General features: G+C 54.9%; 4 protein-coding genes across 5 annotated transcripts in view; 2 read left to right on the top strand and 2 right to left on the bottom strand.

Moving 5' to 3' along the window:
• LOC308181526 (M1-specific T cell receptor alpha chain-like) overlaps window positions 1-18,431 on the top strand; it is a 401,071-nt gene that overhangs the window by 48,741 nt on the left and 333,899 nt on the right. The gene's annotated exons all lie outside the window — the stretch shown is intronic.
• The window catches only part of LOC308181530 (uncharacterized protein), a 70,060-nt gene that overhangs the window by 27,452 nt on the left and 24,177 nt on the right, over window positions 1-18,431 (top strand). The window contains exons 5-6 of the mRNA XM_080564921.1: window positions 14,798-14,955; window positions 16,923-17,059. Coding sequence (XP_080421047.1) covers window positions 14,798-14,955; window positions 16,923-17,059 — 295 coding nt within the window. The remainder of the gene's footprint in view (window positions 1-14,797; window positions 14,956-16,922; window positions 17,060-18,431) is intronic.
• Window positions 431-7,184, bottom strand: LOC308181568 (feather keratin Cos2-3). 2 transcript variants are annotated; one of them, XM_080564955.1, is made up of 2 exons: window positions 5,928-7,184; window positions 431-3,177 (listed from the first exon to the last, which is right to left on the bottom strand). In XM_080564955.1, exon 2 carries the CDS (start codon window positions 3,154-3,156, stop codon window positions 2,851-2,853), a length of 306 nt encoding a protein of 101 aa, XP_080421081.1. In that variant the 5' UTR covers window positions 3,157-3,177; window positions 5,928-7,184; the 3' UTR covers window positions 431-2,850. The 2 variants fall into 2 exon arrangements, with proteins under 2 accessions (XP_080421081.1, XP_080421082.1); XM_080564956.1 differs by lacking the exon at window positions 5,928-7,184 and adding an exon at window positions 3,553-4,309.
• On the bottom strand, window positions 8,142-13,419 carry LOC308181570 (feather keratin Cos1-1/Cos1-3/Cos2-1-like). The gene has a single exon (XM_080564958.1). The coding sequence runs from the start codon at window positions 11,379-11,381 to the stop codon at window positions 11,076-11,078; it is 306 nt and encodes a 101-aa protein (XP_080421084.1). The 5' UTR covers window positions 11,382-13,419; the 3' UTR covers window positions 8,142-11,075.

Genomic DNA, 18,431 nt, shown 5'->3' with positions numbered 1-18,431 from the left:
TGTGTTTCCAGCTGCCTGCCATAGACATTTTTTCCCCTTCTCCAGGGTATCACTGAGTTTCTCATCTTCACAATGTTGCTCTCCGATTGCCACACACAAGGCATTGCATTACACCTCAGTCATGAGAAAGAAACTCTGCTTCCTGCTCTCCTTCGGAGCATGAGTGCGGAGGGGGTACCAGGAACACCATTGTCCGTTTCTGCTCTGGTGCTGGGCCTCTTCTGAGCCTGGCCTGTGGGGCTATAATGCTGAGCAAGATCCTTGACTGTATCCAAACACGTTCCCTTTTCTCTTGTCTTTCACTCACCACAAGACATTTCCTGCTTGTGCCTCCCATCCCATCACAGTTCCCATTCTCTGAGGACGTTTCTGTCAATATATATATTCTTTACCAAGCAGTGAATGGCAAGTGAATTCGGGCACTCAAAAAGGCTCCCCATGGAAGTGGTCACAGAAACAAGCCTGCTTGGAGTCAAGAAGCATTCAGACAACACTCTCAGACCTGTGGTTTCATTTGCAGATAATCCTGCGTGAAGCTAGAGGAGATGGACTTGATGATCCTTGTTTGTCTGTTCTAACTTAGGATATCCTAGAGTTCTGTTATTCTATGGTTTTCAGAGACAACGAGATGCTATGTGGACAACGTCTTTTTAAAATGTTGTTCTTGTTCTCCTCAGGTAACTTATGCTGCAGGCTGGGAATAGGAAAGATGGAATCAACAAGTTGACCTGTTCTCTAGAAGGATTTTGTCGTTTCCAAGACAAAGTTGAATCTCCAAATTGTGAGTGTGCTCCTCCGTCTCAGACTTCAGTGTTAGCCAGGAGACAATTCTGGCTCAGGAGCACCTATTGATTATTGCTGTAACTCTGGCAATAGATGTGTTATGTGTAGAAGGTCTCAGTCCCTGGGTGAGAGCTGGGGCTGGGGCGCAGGCTAAGGCCAGACCCCAGAGAGGCCTGGCTAAAGGCTCCATCCAGTGATGGACCTGCACCATCTAGGAGGCTGGCCAGGCCAGGCTGAAAAGATTAGGCGAGGCCAGGCACAGGCACACATGCAGCAGAGCTGGGGCAGGGCTATGCTAGGCCTGAGCTTGTGCAGAGGCCCCGGGTGAGGGGTCAGTACAGAGCTGGGAGCTGTTGTTGTCGTGGGCTTTGGTGGTCTTGGTTCTGATGCTTGTTGCCCTTGTGCTGCCACTTGAGCCAGCACTGCCTCCCAGAGAACCTGGCCTGTGGAGAGGTCCCCCCACCCTCACACCATGGAGCAATAGCCCCATCCTCCGTCTTGGTCCCGTGGCACTGGCAGCATGTACAGTCTGTGTGAAAGCAAAGTACCCCCACACCACAGGGCCCCGAGGTGTGTGCAGATGTGGGAAGGCCCTGGCCTGGTTTTGGGGAGTAGCGGTGCTGCCTGGAGCACAAGGGCCACTTCATCCTCACGGCTCTGGGAATGACAGAGGAGCTTGATGCCTGAGACAAGATCCCCCAGTGTGTGCCCTGTAGTTGGGCCAATGCATGCCCTGTGCCATTCAGGGCCCATACACAGATTCTGCTGAGTGCACACTCAGGTCCCATTCTCACTGCTATGTCTCAGCGGACACTGGGATATCTGCACCCACAGAATGTCTTTTCTGGAGCATGGTGGGGTTGTGCCACCTATGGGGCCTCTGAGTTCCAGGGCCTGATGAAAGCTGATCCATGCTTGGGGAAAAGAAAGCAAGACCGAGCAGCCATGAGGGCATGTTTGGGCTTCAGTCCCTGTCCTTGCCCTGCCTTCATAAAAAGAGTTGGGTTCACAGGGACTGGGGGCTCCAGTGTGTGACCTGATGTGACTGGTAGTCACATCAGGCAGTACGAACTTGTGGATCGCCTCAGCCCTACACATCTTGGCAACAGCTGGGCCATGCCAGATGCTGTGTTGAAGGGTGATGGGGATGCACAGGGAAGCTCTACCTGCTCTCCATGCCCAGACATGATGCCCATGACCAGGTGGTGGAGGAAAGGTGAAAGTGGAGTAGAGATAGAGGGTCTTCCCCAAGACAATTAACCATTCCCAGTTTCTACAATCCTTTGGGATCATCTTTGTCTGAGCCTCCATCCCCAGCACAGCTCCACCCAAAGCAAGAGGAACACTCTTCCCCAAGAGCTGGGGCCTCCAATGTCAACAGCACTTGTCTAGGCGGAGACGTCACAAGTCACAAGTCAAGGACTGGTGTCCATTGGCTGTGGAAGAACTAGGGATGTCTTCCTCAGCTTCAACAGACAGTGCCTGAAAGATGAATTGCTGCAGTATGTCCTGCATTCCAGTGCCTAGAGGCATAAGGCAGTGCCCTCAACCTATTCCCCACTAAGGAATGGTTTTCTTCCTTGGCCATCTGTATGCAGAGGAAAAGACCACACAGGGACACACTCAGGGTTGCTGCAAATGTTTATCAAGTCTCAGGGGGAAATGAGGTGACTCCAAGAGGAGGCCCCAAGATCGTAGCACAGCAGGAGCAGACAAAAATCTGTTCGGCTTTTCCAATGGCAGACTTGCAACAGGGCATCAATCTACCTGGCCCACAAGTGGAGAGGGGCTAGCAGGTCACTCCAGGCTGGTTTCTGGGGGCCTTACGGAAAGCAGAGGGCAAGAAAGAAAAGAAAGGAAAAGAGTGTGTGGAAAACAGGATAGATATACATCGGCCATGTTGTCATAGAATCCAGGCTGGCCCCTTCCTGCCTGTCTTTACAGGACAAGTCAGAAATGGTCAGCTCCTCTTAAAACAGCGGCACAAAGTCTGTTCTTCCGTCCATTTTTGTCCAGCAGCATGTTCTGAGTTCCTAGGGTCCTGGTCTGGGGCACTGTCTGGCATCTTTAGCAGGGGCGGCACCTGCTGCCACAGTAGCGGCTGGTAATACAGGAGAGGTCACAGCACCCAGAGTTGATGGGGACTCCGTCACAGCTGAGGATGCTGCCAACGGCAGCAGAGGTGGAGGATCCCACAACAGTGTTCTGCGGGAAGGAGCTGAGGATGGGTCCAGGCAGGGTCACCACCACGGGAGAGGGTTCAATGATGACGGTGGAGTTCTGGCACTGCCTGACGCAGGGCTCGTTGCAGCTGCTGGCCAGCGGGGTCGGGCCGCAGGGCTGGCACGGCCGGCACTGGTCGTAGCAGGACATGTCTGGGGGCAGGAGGTGCACCTGGGAGAGAGGGCAGGGAGGAAGCAGAACATGGGCATGCATGAGGAAAAGCATGTCACCACACCCTGAGGGAACCAAGGCACAGGCAGTGCTGTGAGCTGGAGGCTGTGCAGGGATGTGCCAGGGCTTTTTGGCCTCACCCTGCCAGAGCCCAAAAAGAACCACCAGAGCCTGGCTACACTCTAGGCTCCAGCCCAGGAGCCATCATACTAAAGGCCCAGTCTTCCTCCATGACAAACCTTCTACCCCTTGACTCTCCCACAACCAGCAGCCCCAAGATTTGGCATGGAACACAGCTGAGAGCAGCTGAAAGGTCCATGGAACTGAGTCCTCCCATGCGAGAGTGAGGGGGACAAGAAGGGGCTTCACACTCACCTTGTTCCCAAGGAGAAGAAGGCCAGAGAAGTGGATGAGAGAGCACGGAGATGGGCTGGCTTTTATAGTGGGCCTTAGCTGCCCCATGTTCAGAGGCATCCCTTGAAGCAGGGACTATTTTCTGACAAGCTACTCGTGCATGCAAAACATCCCACCTAATGATACGGGATGTGTGTTGCCTTCCTGTGATGCTGCTTTTCATTTCCTGCTTTATGCCCTTTCCCCAGAGAAGGCAACTTCTGAGTGGCTGGTAGGGAGGCCCAAGTATTTCCAGGCAACACACATCAGTGTGGGCAGAAGACTCAGCTCACGTGCTGGAAGAGTCCAGGAAAGGCAAATGAGGTCAGCTTGGGTGACTCCCTAGGGGCTCTTTGGGGCCCTTTTGGCTACAGCTGACCCAGCTCCTGCCTGTGACCCTACCCTTCCTGACACTGCCCTCAGGGAAAACCTGATGGCCTGTTTTGCCTCCTCCTGCTCTGACCCAGGGATATCTGTATGGGGCGAGAGGTTGTGCAGGGCTCTTTCTGGATCCCAAAAGAAAGGCCCAACAGGACATTGTCTGTTTTAGTTAGAAGGAATAAGAACATGAATGTAGACAGAAAGTAAACCTTTCATGTGCAGGTGACCCTGCCTTCTACCAGCATCGGACAGAGCCGGCTGGGTTTTCCCAAGACACACAGTGCAGATCCTGTCCATAGAGAATTCCTTCTTCACTCCCATAACTTCATGCCTTTCATTTATTGTTTTAAAAAATAAATAAAATTGTACACCTCCTCCTTACATGATGCAAGCTTATTTCTGTCATGACACCCACCAATGATCAGTAGGGGCACTCCAGCACTTTCCCTTACCACTGCTACTCAGGCTAACAAATGGGATTCTCAGGCCTTAAGTGCAAGGCCCAAGAAAGCTGACGTTCTCTTGTCAAGAGCCCTGGCTCCAGTGCCTTCTGCAAGGCTCCCAGTCCACCTCCCCTCACTACGAGGTCACAGCATGTACTTTGCCCAAATGCTGTCCAGAATCTTTGCTGCACACTGTGTCACGTTCATGCACATGTTCCTCTCTTGTGGGCACTTGCCTGTACTGGGGCTGCCTGGGACAGAGTTAACATTCCCCACAGCAGCCCCTAGAATGCTGTGCTCTGTGCTTGGAGCTAGAACAGCATTGCCATCACCCCAGCGTTGGGGCTATAGTGGAGCAGTGCTGGCACAGCATCAGGACTCTCTCCAAGCCCCCCAAAGCCAGGAGGTAGGGGGTGGGCAAGAGGTGGGGAGGGGACGTCACCAGGGCAGCTGACCTAAATCAACCAAAGGGATATTCCGTACTCGAACACTCAGCAGTGAAGATGTGAAAGGGGAAGGAAAACCAGGGGTGGGCATATTGAGCCTGTGCTTCCAAACACATGGACAAAGATTACTTGCTGATGGGAAGTGGAGAATAAATATTTCTCAATTTGTTTCCAAATGGCCTTTGCTCATTTTTTATTTTTCTTCTTTTATTTCCTTCTTTTTTTTTTTTCCCCTTTAATTATATTATCCCTACCTCAACTTTTAAGCCCTTTAGCTTAAATCACATTCTCTCCCCACATCTTCCCTTCAGCAGCGGGTGTGAGAGAGCTGTGTGGTGGAGTTTAGTTGGCCATCAGTGTGAAACTACGACAGCCTGTGTGCTGGATTTGTGCAAGTGTCTGTGGGTGCAGTTTTGCATGATTCCACGCAGGTGTGCAAGAGAAGGTGTGTGTTTGTGAGAACTGTGTGGCCCCCCTCACAAGAAAATGGGCTGGTCACCTCAGGGCATTCTCCACTGCTCTGTCCATGAGCTCCAGAGAGCAGCCAGGGCAAGAAGGAACCTGAGAACAGCTGAACAATCACAGAACAAACCCAGCCCAGAAGTGCCCACAGCACACATGATGAAATGCGGCCTTCTGTATCTGTAGCCCACTGCCTCCCGACCCTAGGAAGTTCACTGCCAATTTCAGTCCCCAACAAGAATGGGCCCACAACAGTTTGGATCCTTATTTTAATTCTGTAACACAAGATTCAGAGTGTAAGACTGTGGTGCCAGTCACCCCTCCCTGCTTCTCCAGGCCAGGACACAGCTGCACTCCCCATGGCTAGAGAGTTCAAAAGGATGGTGTTAGCTTTATGTACAGGGAGACAGGCTGAGAAATCCTGCCCTCTTCGAGCAGGCCCAGCCCTACATAGATCTGCTGCTGGTGCGGTGTCAGTGGTGTCTGGGGTGGGACAGGGGTCCCCCATTGGGGAAACCAATGCCACACATACTTCTGTGACTCATGGGCCTGGAGCTGAGTCATGCAGGGGCTGAAACCTTGGGCAGAAGTGGCATTGAACCAGAGGAACATGGGTCCTATTTACCCTGAAGGCGGTCAAGGCCTGGAGCAGATTGCCAAAGAGATGCTAGGGGAGCTCCATCCTTGGAAGAGTTCGGACTTTGCCTGGACTTGATCCTGAGCAACCTGATCTGATGAGACCCGCTCTGAACACAGGGTTGGACTACGTGCGTGCTGGAGGTGCAGCCTGTGATCCTCTGGAGGGTTTCTCAGATGACCTCTCATTCGGACTGCTCAGGAAGCATGGGACAACATGCACAGTCACCACATCTCAGCCTTGGAGGGATGCTGTTGACAGATCACTTTTCCTGTTAATTCCCAATGTGACCCTTGATCACATATCGATATCATTCATGACATCAAAAGCGGGTGGAGGGAACAGCACTCATGCACACTGCTGCTCATGTAAAAAGATGCATGAACTCATGGGTGCACTCACAGACACTCCTGGATGCATACTGGAGTATATTTGGGCACACACAGACAGGTACATGTTCACACAGCAAAGAAAGAAAATTCTGCTCTCCTGAACTTCAAGGTTCTGATCTCACTTTCTCCTGTCTCTGAAGGAACATCCTGGCTTGCTGAGGCCCTGCTGTGTTTTTCCTCAGAAGATATCGAGTGGTGGAAGACCCTGAATCCTGAGCAGCAACTCCATCTCCTCCTTCCTCCTGCCCCTGGTATCTTCCCACAGGGGTGAGGGGAAGGTCTACAGAGTGGTTTCTTTTGTTGCTGCTGGGTTTGGCTGAGAGCTACTGCTCTTCATTCTGGACTCAGCCATATACCTCTTGATCCAGACTGGGAATACACTCGTGATGGTGGAGCCCAACCAGCCCTTGCATCCTTCCCTGTAGTTTATCTTTGGAAACCTCCCATTCACTGACATGTGCCACGTCTTGGTCAGGATGCCTCTTATGCTTTTAGATGCCTTCTCTGCAGATAGGACAATTTACTTTTCCAGCTGTGTGCTCTGGCTCCTCTGCCTCCACTAGTGGGCCTAAACTGGGATGTCCTCTTCTCACTCATGACCTAGGACCAAGCTGTGTGCATCTGCCACCCACTGCAGTACTCCAGTCTGGTGGGAGGCCTGTGGTCTGAGCTCCTGCTCCCTTCCTTGGCGCAAGTGGCGCTCACCCTTCGTTTGCCCTGCTCTGGCCCTACACAATCACAGCTTCTTCTGGGATTCGCTATCTCTCATGCAGCTGGCTTCTGCAGAGAGCTGGCTACATTTCCTCCTCTATACCCACCCCATTGACAATGTCTCCCTCAACAAAGTGGTGTCCATCTTCTCCAGGGCTGTGATGCCCCTGCTCCATGTACCAAGTCTCCCACTCCCTCTCCTATCCCCTCTCCTCTCCCGTGCCGAAGGAGCTGCCTCAGCCTTTCCCCGCACTCGCCTCCGCGTCCCGGGCTGGGCTGCAGGACGGGCAGAGCCCCGCTGGCAGCAGCCCAAGCCCTGCCCGCCCCCAGGCGCCCAGCACTCGCAGCCCGGGCCAGCCCCCGAGCGGCCCCGGGGCGGAGCTGGCGGCGCCGGGCGGCGGCGGCGGGGAGGAGGCGCCGCGGGCGGAGCAGAGCCGGGGCTGGCGGGGGCAGCGCGGCGCGGGCGGCGGAGCGGCGGGATGCGGCAGGGCCGGGCCGCAGGGCTGGCGGGGCTGGCCGCGGTGCTCCTGGGTGCGCGGGGCTGCCGGCGGCGGGGCCGGGACGGGGGCTGCGGGGGGCCGGGGCTGCCCTCGCTGCTGGCCCGCCGGCTTCTCACGGACCTCGCTCCCCTCTGTCCTCCCTCTGCAGCCGTCCCGTCTGCCTCCAGCGAGCTCAGCCGGCCGTTCCCTCCCACCTTGCCTTGCTCCCTGCCTTCCTCCTCTCCTTTCGGCACACCCCCACTCGTTCCTGCCTGCTTCCCTTCTCCTCCTGGCTCGGCTCGGACCCTCCTTCCAAACAGCCCTGCTCCGACCTGGTCCCCAAATAACCATTCCCAGAGAAATGCCTTTGTGTGCTTTCTTCTGAGAAAATGCCCCCATCAGCTGTCAACCGTTTTCTTCTCTCCTCTCCCCGTGCGTGATACTTTCAGTGCAAAAAAAAGCCATTTTCTGATTTTTCTCCTCCTTTTCTTCTTGGCAGTGGCTGCAGGCAGAGCCCAGGTGCAGCAGGAGCCACGGGCAGAGACCAGGGATGGCACCGGCATCAACATCACCTGCTCACACCCCAACATCCAAACCGGCGAGTACATCCAGTGGTACCGTCAGCTCCCGGGCCGAGGACCCACATTCGTCGTGTGGGCTTATAGTGGGTCCAAAGATGTGACGGACCCGGCAGGGCGGCTATCGGTGGCAGCAGACCGCCGGTCCAGCGCCCTGTGGCTCGCCCAGCCCCGGCTTCGGGACGCGGCGGTGTATTACTGCGCCCTGAGAGCCACGGGGAGAGGAGCCGGGGCTGCGGCCGGGCAGGAACCGTGGCGGGCGGGGCCGGGCGTGTGTGGCGGGGGCGAGGCAGGGGCACAGCCCCCAGGGGGCGCTGCCGCTCCGCCCGCCGGGACCACCTCGCCCCGCAGCCCCGGGGGTTCCCCCGCCAGCCCGGCCCCTCCAAGGCACTCCAGTTCTGCTGAAAGGGTCTGGAGCCTGGGTGCAGATGAACGGAGATGGCACCAGCCTGGCAGAGATGTGTCCAGGGAAGAGGCACTGAAACACAGCTCCTTTCTCCTGAGCCCTCCTTTTCCTCACGCTGCAACAATCACCCTCTGGTACTGCCAACTTCAGGCCCCAACAAGGACTGTATCAGGACAGTTTGGGTCCTTGGTTTAATTCAAGGTAACAATGTTTGGAGTGCCTCAGCGTGGCTGTCCATCGACCACTTTGGGATGTATAGGAGAAGCAGACTGCTGTGAGGCTCCTGATAGTGCCTGTCAGTGAGGGATTTCCACCCCTGGACACTGCCAGGTCCTCCTGGGAGTCAGTGCCGGAGCCAGGCCCATCTCCTCACACCTGTCTATAAAGGCCTGCCAGCATTGCCTCAGAAATGCATCGCAGAGGGGACAGATTCCCATCCAGCCCATGTCAGGCTGGTTCTCCTGAAGGCAAAGGGGCAGCTCCACATGAGGGGTTTGCTCAGCTTAGTGGGTGTCTCATCCAAGCTAAGCTGCCTCATGCAAACACAGAAGCAGATCCCACCCACAGTTTTATCCATTTGCCAATGACACGTGCCCAGAACTTCACCCAGGGTTTATATCCTGCTAACAGTCGCCTGGGGCATTGAAGGTAGGCAATAAACAGTAGGGCAATTAAGAAACCAATGTCTCCAGGATCTACCAGTCCTGTATTGAGTTGCAACACAGGCCAAGCCCTTCCAGGGCAATGGGCCATCCCAACAAACCAGAAATGTTTGTCAGAGCTCTGCCTGGGTCTCTTTCCTGTGGTCTACCCCACACCTTAGCCCTGGCAGTGCCATTCCTTCACCTGGGCTAAACTGGTTACGTTCTCTTGCAGCTGTGGCTGATTCCATTCCTCTGACACCAGGAAAGACAAAGGGTCTACCCCAGCACACCTTTGGCTCTTCTCTCTTGCCTGCATGGTTGATTCCTTCTGGACATGACAAGGCTGTACCAAGCAGGGCCATACGTGGATCTCTAAGGAAACAGCTCTGTAATCGAGCAGGGACAGGGTGCCCTGCTGATGGGAGCTGTTACAGAGGTAACCAGGCTCTACTGAGAAACCGCAGACATCAGGGGGCTGCAAAGCACTGACAGGAAAAATGTCTGCCAGCAGTCGAACTGGGCCTGGAAACAACGGGCATCCTTGAAGTGCAGCTGGGCACCAGAGCGCTGCAAACATCCTGAAGATAGCCTCTACATAACCAAAGGAAGAAACAGAGAAACAACCTTTTGCCTGAGCGGGAGCAAAACAAACGGTCAGGAAAAGTGGAAACGAGCGTGAGGAAGTCCCTGTGAGTGCAGGTCCTGGGCCTGAGGAAAGCTGCTGCATGCCTGGGGGCAAGAGGGCAGCACAGAGCAGCGTGGGGATATGCAAACTGCTTGCTGTCTTTGCACTGACCCAGCCCATGGGGGTGCAGGGTCCTCAGGGACTGGAGATTGCCGTGTATGGTCCATTACGGCTAACACCAATGCTGACTTGTGAAGTGTGTCAGCCCTGCATGTGTGCCACCACCTGGGCCCTGCCAAGTGCTGTGCTGGGGGCAGTTGGGCCTCATGGGACACATGTTCCTGCCACACATGCCCATGTGTGCTGGCCATAGCCCCAAGGTGGGGCAAAAGAGGGGAGATGAAGGTGGAGTAGAAGCGGTGGGGCATCCCTGCACTTATTCCACCCATTCCCCACATCTGCCATCCGTCTTCTGTCCCCACCTGCTTACCCCGCACAGCACTGTCCTGAGCAAGAGGAAGCCCGTTCCTAAGAGCCTGCAGGGTGCTCAGCCTCCACAGCCTCCCACAGACTCGTAGCTTTTCCCGTGAGGACAGCAGAGGTTGTGCTCTCTGTTTGCAGGACAGGGGGAGCTGTGGGCAGAGACGCTGCAAGGCAAGGGTAGATTGCCCCTTGCTCTGTGAAAGCCAGGGATGTCTTCTGCAGCTGCAAGGGGCAGTGCCCAAGAGAGGACCCTCTGCAGCGTGTCGCAACCTCCCATTCTTCTGGGAGTAGGGAAGAGGCTCCTTAAACACCCATCTTGTACCCAGCAAGGGCAAAACCATTCTCCCTGGGCAGCTCAAGAGGGCATACACGGGGGGAAAATAACATCTACAGCCAAGGCTGGGATGCAGAAATCTTTAATGAGTGTACAGAGGAAAAGCAGGTCACTCTGAGCAGTCCCCTCAGTGCAGGGATCACCAGGGCCTACTGAGAGACAGCGTCCCTTGCCCATGGCGCAGATCATGCAGGGCATGTGTCTGCTGTTACCGCAGTGGGAGGGCGGTCTCTGAGGAGCCCCACAGCCCATGGGAGAAGAAGAACACAAAGAAAAGGGAGAGAAGGAGGTAGGTGGAGGGATGGAAGGAGAGACATGGGGCATGTTTTGAGAAATCTCGGGGTAGCCTCTGGTCTGGCTCCTGCCAATGTTACCTCCTCTGGTGAGGAAGGTCAGTCATTCTGCTAGCAATGGCCTGAAGATTCCTCCTTCTATTGTCCAGCACCATGGTCGTGCTGGAACCCCAGGGCCATGGCCAGTGGCTTTAGCAGGGCAGGCACCTTCTGCCACCGTAGCGGCTGGAAATGCCCGAGAGGTCACAGCAGCCAGAGGTGATGGGGACTCCGTCACAGCTGAGGATGCTGCCAACGGCAGCAGAGGTGGAGGATCCCACAACGGTGTTCTGCGGGAAGGAGCTGAGGATGGGTCCGGGCAGGGTCACCACCACAGGAGAGGGCTCAATGACGACGGTGGAGTTCTGGCACTGCCTGACGCAGGGCTCGTTGCAGCTGCTGGCCAGCGGGGTCGGGCCACAGGGCCGGCATGGCAGGCACTCGTTGTAGCAGGACATGTCTGGGGGCTAGAGATGCACCTGGGAGGGAGGGCAGAGAGGAAGCAGAGCGCGTGGGTAGGTGAGGAGCAGCCCTGTTACCCAAAACAAAGGAGCCAAGACAACTGCTGAGGGTGGATGTGGAGGCTCTGCCAGGAGGCTCATGGTCCTCATCGCTTTGTCCTGACAGGGCCCTTCAAAGAGCAGCCTGAACCAATGAGACAATCCCGTAGCACGTAATCCAAAAAGCTGCCTCAGCACCATGTCCCAGCCTCTCTCTACACAGAATGTCTCTCTCCACCCCTCTCCCATGGCAAAGAACTCCAAGACCCAGCATAGCACTGAACCACCATCAGATGTAATGTCTATTGGTGCAAGATCCCTTCTAGTTCAGAAGAGGAGGAGAGAGGGCTTCAGACACACCTGGTTCCCGAGGAGGATGAGGCGAGAGAATTGGATGAGAGAGCAGGGAGCTGGGCTGCCTTTTATACTGGTACTTCATTGCCGCAGGCCCAGGGGCACCCTTGGCAGAGGTAACAATTTTCTGACAAGCTCATCTTGAATGCAAACCGTTCCAACAGATGTTATGGTCTGTGTGTTGGTTTCCTGCACTGCTGCCTTTTCATTTCCAGATCTAGGCCATGGCCATTCCACAGCAATGGTTTCTTTAAAGTGCTGGGATGAAATGTCCAAGGATTTCTAGGGCAGGAATGCATCAGTGAGGGCAGAAGACTCACCGGAAGTGCTGGACGGGTCCCCTCTGATCATCTTCATGGCTCTCCTCTGGACCCACTCTAACAGGTCTATATCTTTCTCATGCTGGGGGCCCCAAAGCTGAACACAGCACTCCAGGTGGGGTCTCAGTGAAGCAGAGCAGAGATAAGCTCTCTAATCTAATTAGAGCAGATTGAGCTCTCCTAACTTACTCATCAGACAATGTCTCTGTGTTGTTTCCATGTTACCTGTCCTTGCTCCCACCCTCTATGGCCTTCTCTGTCATGTTTGAGTTTAGCCAGTTGCTCCATGTTCATCCACGCAGGTCTCCTGGCATTTTGCCTGACTCTGTCTTTGTTGGGATGCATCGCTCCTGAGCTTGGAGGAGGTGATCCTTGAATATTAACCAGCCTTCTTGGGCCAATCTGCCCTACAGTGCTTTGTATCATGGTATACTGCCAAGCAGATGCCTGAGCAGGCCAAAGTCTGCTCTCCAGAAGTCCAGGGCATCAAGTCTGTTGTGCTTCCTCCTCGCTGTGCTCAGGATCCTCAGTTCCACCTTTCCACCATAGCAGCTGGCAATGCCAGAGGCATCCAGTCCTGCTGACTGCTCTCATTAAGGCCACGAGCAGTCGGAAGGAGGGCACCCTTGACCAGTTTGTGCGTGGTCCCCAACCGGGGCACAGAGGTGGTGACAGCGTAGGTCACAAGGGGGCTTCGGAGAATGCAGGAAGGCTGGAGAGGGGGGCTGACCAGAGCCTCAGGATGGTGCAAAGGAGCAAAGAAAAGGATTTTCCTCTTGGGCAGGAAGCACCCCCAGAGTAATGCGGGGTGGGGGCTGGCTGCCGAGGAAGCAGAGCCTCAGGAAAGGGTTTTGGGTGCAGGAGGCACCCAGCCACACACGAGCCAGCAGCGCGCCCTTGCAGCAAAGGCAGCCAACGGCCTGCGGAGCTGGGGGGGTCAGGGGGTGCCCCGCAGTGCGTGGGGCCGGGCAGGTGGGGCGGGGGCGAGGCGGGGGCACAGCCACAGCCGGAGCCACGTGGGGGCGCTGCCGGTGCTTGGAAGTCCCCTTGCAGGGCCCGGAGTTAAACAGCACGGGCCCGAGGGAGCATCGGAACAGCCACGCTGGGTTTCCTCTGTTTTCTGCAGTGGTCTCGTTTCAGGAGCTTGTTGTACAGGCTTTGTCCCAAGCCCAAATCCAGCACCTCTGGCGCTGAGATGACGTCCTGGCAATGCCACAAATGTCTGTGCTGGACACTGCCTCTAGTGACACCTTTTGGAACCTTGGATCTTGCCAAAGGACTGAGGCGTTGAGGAGTTTGCTGCACTAGTCAGTGCCGTTGAAGGTGTGCCCTTGGAGCAGGATTCACTCCTGTCTGTGTGTGCAGAGGTGCTGACTGCTGAGCAGAGGGCTGTGGTGGGGCGTCCTTCCCTGCCAGAGGGAGAATGAGGCTCTGCCTGGGGGGGGCTTTCTGAGCTGGCTCTGTCAATGGAGATATTTCCTTGCAGAGCCTTCCCCCTTGCCCAGGGAAGAGGTGAAGTATAACCAGACTGGCAGAGAAAGTTGGGCACCTGGGTCTGTGCCTGGTCCTACCTCCATCCACGCAGCCCCTAGGGAAGAAGAGGACAGGGACAGGGAAGAAGGGCAGCAAAAGGCATCCCTTCTCCATTAACAGTAGAGCTGGGTGCAGGCCTCTGTGTCTGGCTGGGTTCTGGATGGCAGTGGGAGGCCACTGGGGACACTTGCCCCTTGCTGGGGCTGCCCACCTGCCAGAAGGGGCAAAAAGAGGAAAGCACACAGTGGCCATGTTGGTGTCCTTTTGCCTTACCGCTGACCAAGTGAAATGTCCTGGCCTTCACAGGCCTGCAGCTGTGAGCTAATGGCACAAGTGTGAAGCTCGCGGTGCTGGAAAACCTGTGACTGGCAATGGGGAACCTGGGGCACAGCAAAGATTGGCTGGATTCCTTTCTGACTGCTTTAACCACTGGTCCATCCCTCTCTTGAGAGCCTTGCTGTGGCAGAGGTGTGCCCCAAGGAGCAGCAGGGGGAGAGCTTTGCTCCGCCCTCTGTGCTGAGGTTTAGAGGCTGCTTTGAGCTGGCAGAGGGGGAAGTGAACTCGCAAGCTTGAGCTCCTTCTTTCCAGGCACTCCGTGGGCACCCTGTGAAGGCGAGCGCATGACATGGTCCTGCTTTTTCTGGCAGCCTTGATGGCACTGTCAGACTTTGGTGAGATGTGACTTTCAGGAGGGCAAGCTAGGGGCAAGATGGCATCCCATCATTTCTGGAGGGGGGAAATTGGAGTCCTGCCTCCCTGGAAGAACTGCAGGTGTTTTCTGTAGGGAGAGGAGGGGCTGCAGACCAGTAAAGGAGACAGTCTGGGAGATGTCAGGGGCAACGAGTGTACAGGGATGAATGAGCATCTGCACGTTTCCTTTGCAGATGCCTAGCATTCTTACATGCATTGTTGATAGGTATGTATGGACTCAAAGCCTGGCGAGGTACTGCTAAAAAGTCGGTAAGCTGACAGACTTGGGTATGGGAATTAAACAGCATCTGAAGAAAGAAGAGTGCATGTGTACTTAGCTCAGCATTTTACAGCCCGTGAAAAAGGAGATGGAGAGAGGAGACAGTGAGCAAGTTGGTGAAATGAGAGACACAGGAGAGAAAGGGGGAGAACAGACACACCTTCAAGCAGTGCTGAAATGCTGTTCTGGTTTTGCAGGTCATGCACAGGACTCTGTGCTGCAGTTTGCACAAGAAACCACCATCCAGGTGGGACACAACGCAACTCTGCACTGCAATTTCTCCACCAGCAGCTCTGCTTTCTACATCTTCTGGTATCAGCAGTGCCCGACCCAGTCTCCTCAGTTCTTGCTGCAGGTGAGCAGGTCCAAGCCTCATGTGCATTCCGGGAGGATCTCCTCTGTGCTCTCCGTGGAGAACTCCCAGGTGCTTCTCCACGTGCAAGATGCCAAGCTCCAGGACAGCGCTGTCTACCTGTGTGCGCTGAAACCACACTGGTGCCTGCAGCATGCAGCTTTATACAGGAAGGTGCGGGTGCTGTGAGGAGCAGCTCCCTCTCGTCACAGTTTGCATGGAGCTCTGAGCTGAGCCTGCCCAGCAAGGACACGTGGGGCTTGTGGTGAGCCAGGTGTGAGTGGCAGCCCCTGCTCCTGATGCCTGGCAGTGTGGTTAGCATAACCAACAGTAAGGCAAATATCCATAATGTGGAAGGGGGCTGTTAAGGTGCACCCCTGCCCCCTTGTCTCTCCCTCTCACTGGCCCCAGCATGTGGAGACACCCACCATTGTGGTGAGAAAGGGCATTAGTGTTATCACTCTAGTAATTCAACTAGTAATTTATTTGTAGTATGCTTTAGGATTTTGTAGTAATTTTTAGTATTTCTAGTAATTTCTTATGTAATAATAAATCTCTAGTTATAACGACAACCTGTGGCCAGTCCTCCTTCTGCCAAGGATCCCTAAAGAACCTGCCAGTGCTCTGTAGTGTTGGGAGACAGACCTGGGTGTAGTCAGCAGGATCCTTGTGTTAGAATAAGGAATGGTTCCCTTGATAAATGGGCCACACTGTGGAAGGGTTTTCTTGGAAATGGATGGCAAGATGCAAAGCAGGAGTGGCTAAGGTCAATACACCACAATCCAAATGCCTCAGGGAATGAATTTAATAAATGGAAGGATGCGTGTATGGTAAGGAAAGACAAAAGGAAGGAAGGAGTGTGCTGGTTGTTAGCTGCAACGTGGAAAATTGAGAAGGAATGGGCTGGAAGTTTAGAGGAAGAAAACAGAAGGTTGAAAAGGGAATTATCAGCCAAAGATACAGATGTTTTGGCTGTTGCAGAACAGTGCTTAGACGAAGTCGAGGACTTTTCAGCTTCTCACGCTACCTTCCACCAAGGAGGCTGGAGGTGCAGATGAAGGTGGGAGGAGACACAACAACACAGTGAAGTGGATTTACTGCTTCCTGCGGTAAATTTTTTTGGAGAGAGGGAGAAAGTTCACACTGCCTGGGGGGTATAAAAGGAACAGTTGGGGTCTGCAGGGCTTGGAGTGTCATTCTTTTCGGTGTCTGAGAGCTCCATATTTGAGGTGTGCTGAGGGAGGTATGGGGGAAGACAACACAACTAGCCAGGTGCTGCCAAGCCAGACAAGGTGTTAGGGGTGGTGATAGAGGCGGCCCAAGCATCAGGGAAGCAGAGAGTGCCAGGAATGTGGCTGTGGGTGGGTGCCCGCTGTGGCCCATCAGTGTGAGTGCACGTGACCCACTGAACCCACATGCTTTTCCCTGATGACTCCCCACCCTTTACCCTATGGAACAGGTTGTCCTTGTCCCCTCTGGGCTTTTCGCATCCCATACCCCACTGGAGCCCCGTTCCTCTTGCAAATGCTACGTTATCCCACCAGAACAGGACACAGCCAGAAACCCTGGGCTGCTGCGTAGCATGGTTCCTCCCTTCTTTCTGGGGATGTGGGAGAGAAATCGAGGTGTCTTCTCCTCACACAGGAAATAGGAACATCCTCATGGAGCAGAGGACCCCAGGGTAAAAAGAACAAGCTCAGTGGGCAAGACTGCCCTGACATCAGCCATGGCCAAGCAGTGCGTGTGCAGAAGAGAAGGCAGTTGTAGCTGGGGAGGTGAGGACTCCTCTGGGAGAGGAGATGAGAGCAGCCCCTTCCCCTGATGTGGCCCCCAGAGTTCCCAGGACCCCTGACTGTGACAATCCTCAATGGTTGCTCCTGCTGGAGGAGGGAGAAACACCAGGGAGCATTTTGGGCACGGTCAGACCAGAACATTTCTCGTCACTGAATCTCCCCTTGTTCCCCCAGCAGAGTCATTTCCGGCAGCTCTGTTCTCTCGGGGCTGGGAGGTGCTTTTCTGACTCTCTCTCCCTCAGCAAACAGGAGGGTCGGTCTCAGCATGCACCGCGGGTATCTCGTCCTCACTGCCTTCCTGGGGCAACTGCTGGGTAAGTGCTGGCTTTTAATCAAGACATAAATCTTCTTTCCCCAGGAAGCCCTCATCAGCCTTACCATGTTTATGTGGGGACCGACTCTTGAATCACAGGGAAAATGTTGGTAAATGTTGGCTCCCATTTCTGGTTCTTGGACCGGTTCCTTCTAGATGCTGTTATTCTTTGAAATGAGAAGAAAATACAGAGAGGAGAGACCTGAGGCGCGTCTCCTGTGTTTCGTGTCCTTTCTGTCTATTTCCCTCTGCCTCTCTCTTCTGGTCCACCTACTGTCACCAGAGAAGATTTCATCAGTCTCTGCAGTCCCTCTTTTCTCCCTTTCCTACAGAAACAGCCGGATTGTGTCCAAGTGGATACAGGGACATGAAAGCTCTCCTCCCATGGATATTACCAGGGTGTCCAGTCTGTCTTCTGCCTGATGTCTTCTGCTTGATGTGTTCCTGCCATGGTCTCCAATGTCCTCCTGCTTGTCAGCACAGCCAGGGCTCCCTCCTGCCACCACTCACCTCAGCTTTGTTTGTACTGTTGAGCCTTGGAGCACCCTGAGATGACAGGGATGAGGAAGCAGGTTGAACCTTTTCCCAGTAGCTGCACGGGCGCCTCAGCCTGCTGGAGGATGCTGGACCCAGCACACAAAGCCAGGCATGACAGGCTGTGCCCTGGTCCTCTGGGCAGAAGGAGAGCAGGCAGGAGGAGCAGGCACACAGCACAGCTCTCCTCAGGGTCCGCTCTGGCCAGGGAGCTCTGAGCTCTGCCCCCAAAACACCTTGCTGTGCCCAGGCCTCGGGACCTTCCAGCCCAGTAAAGGACAGGGAGACTTATCTCCCACAGGTCTGAATTCACTCCTGTTTGGCTGCCTGGAGATTTCCTCACAGAGCTGCTGACCTTCTCTTTCTTCCAGAAACCATGGGGCAGGTGTCCGTCACCCAGGAAGAAGGACAAGTCACCATGGAGCAGGGAAACACCTTCCAGACCAATTGCACATACCAGAGCTCCAGATTTGATGCATTGCTCTGGTATCATCAGAAGAAGGGACAATCCCCTCAGCTGATTTCTTATCAAGCAGGAAAGGGCACCAAGCAGAAAGACCGTTTCACCACAGAGCTGAACACTGATGGGAAATACAGTGTTCTGCGGCTGAAGGAAGTTGAGCTCTCTGACAGCGCCTTGTACCTCTGTGCTGTGAGTGACACCCTGGTGCAGGGAGCTGCCCTGGCTGAGCAACAACCCCGGATGGGGAGGGGATGTGTCTGTGCAAGGCGGAGCTCTGGGATGGGGCCCTCAGCTCTCCCCTGGCTGCGCTGCTTCCCCTGTTCACTCCAAAATCTGACAGCCATATTCTCTTTCTCAAACGGGATGGTGTCTGTGG

Source organism: Anser brachyrhynchus (assembly GCF_964034855.1).
Source record: "Anser brachyrhynchus genome assembly, chromosome: 22".
Taxonomy (NCBI): domain Eukaryota; kingdom Metazoa; phylum Chordata; class Aves; order Anseriformes; family Anatidae; genus Anser; species Anser brachyrhynchus.
This window is presented reverse-complemented; position numbering and strand designations above follow the sequence as displayed.

Excerpts from the sequence above, each read along its gene's own strand:
- LOC308181570 (XM_080564958.1), bottom strand. The coding sequence starts at position 11,381 with ATGTCCTGCTACAACGAGTGCCTGCCATGCCGGCCCTGTGGCCCGACC.
- LOC308181568 (XM_080564956.1), bottom strand. The coding sequence starts at position 3,651 with ATGCCTCTGAACATGGGGCAGCTAAGGCCCACTATAAAAGCCAGCCCA. Across the intron at positions 3,178-3,552 it reads TTCTTCTCCTTGGGAACAAG|GTGCACCTCCTGCCCCCAGA; the intron begins GTGAGTGTGAAG and ends CCTCTCTCCCAG.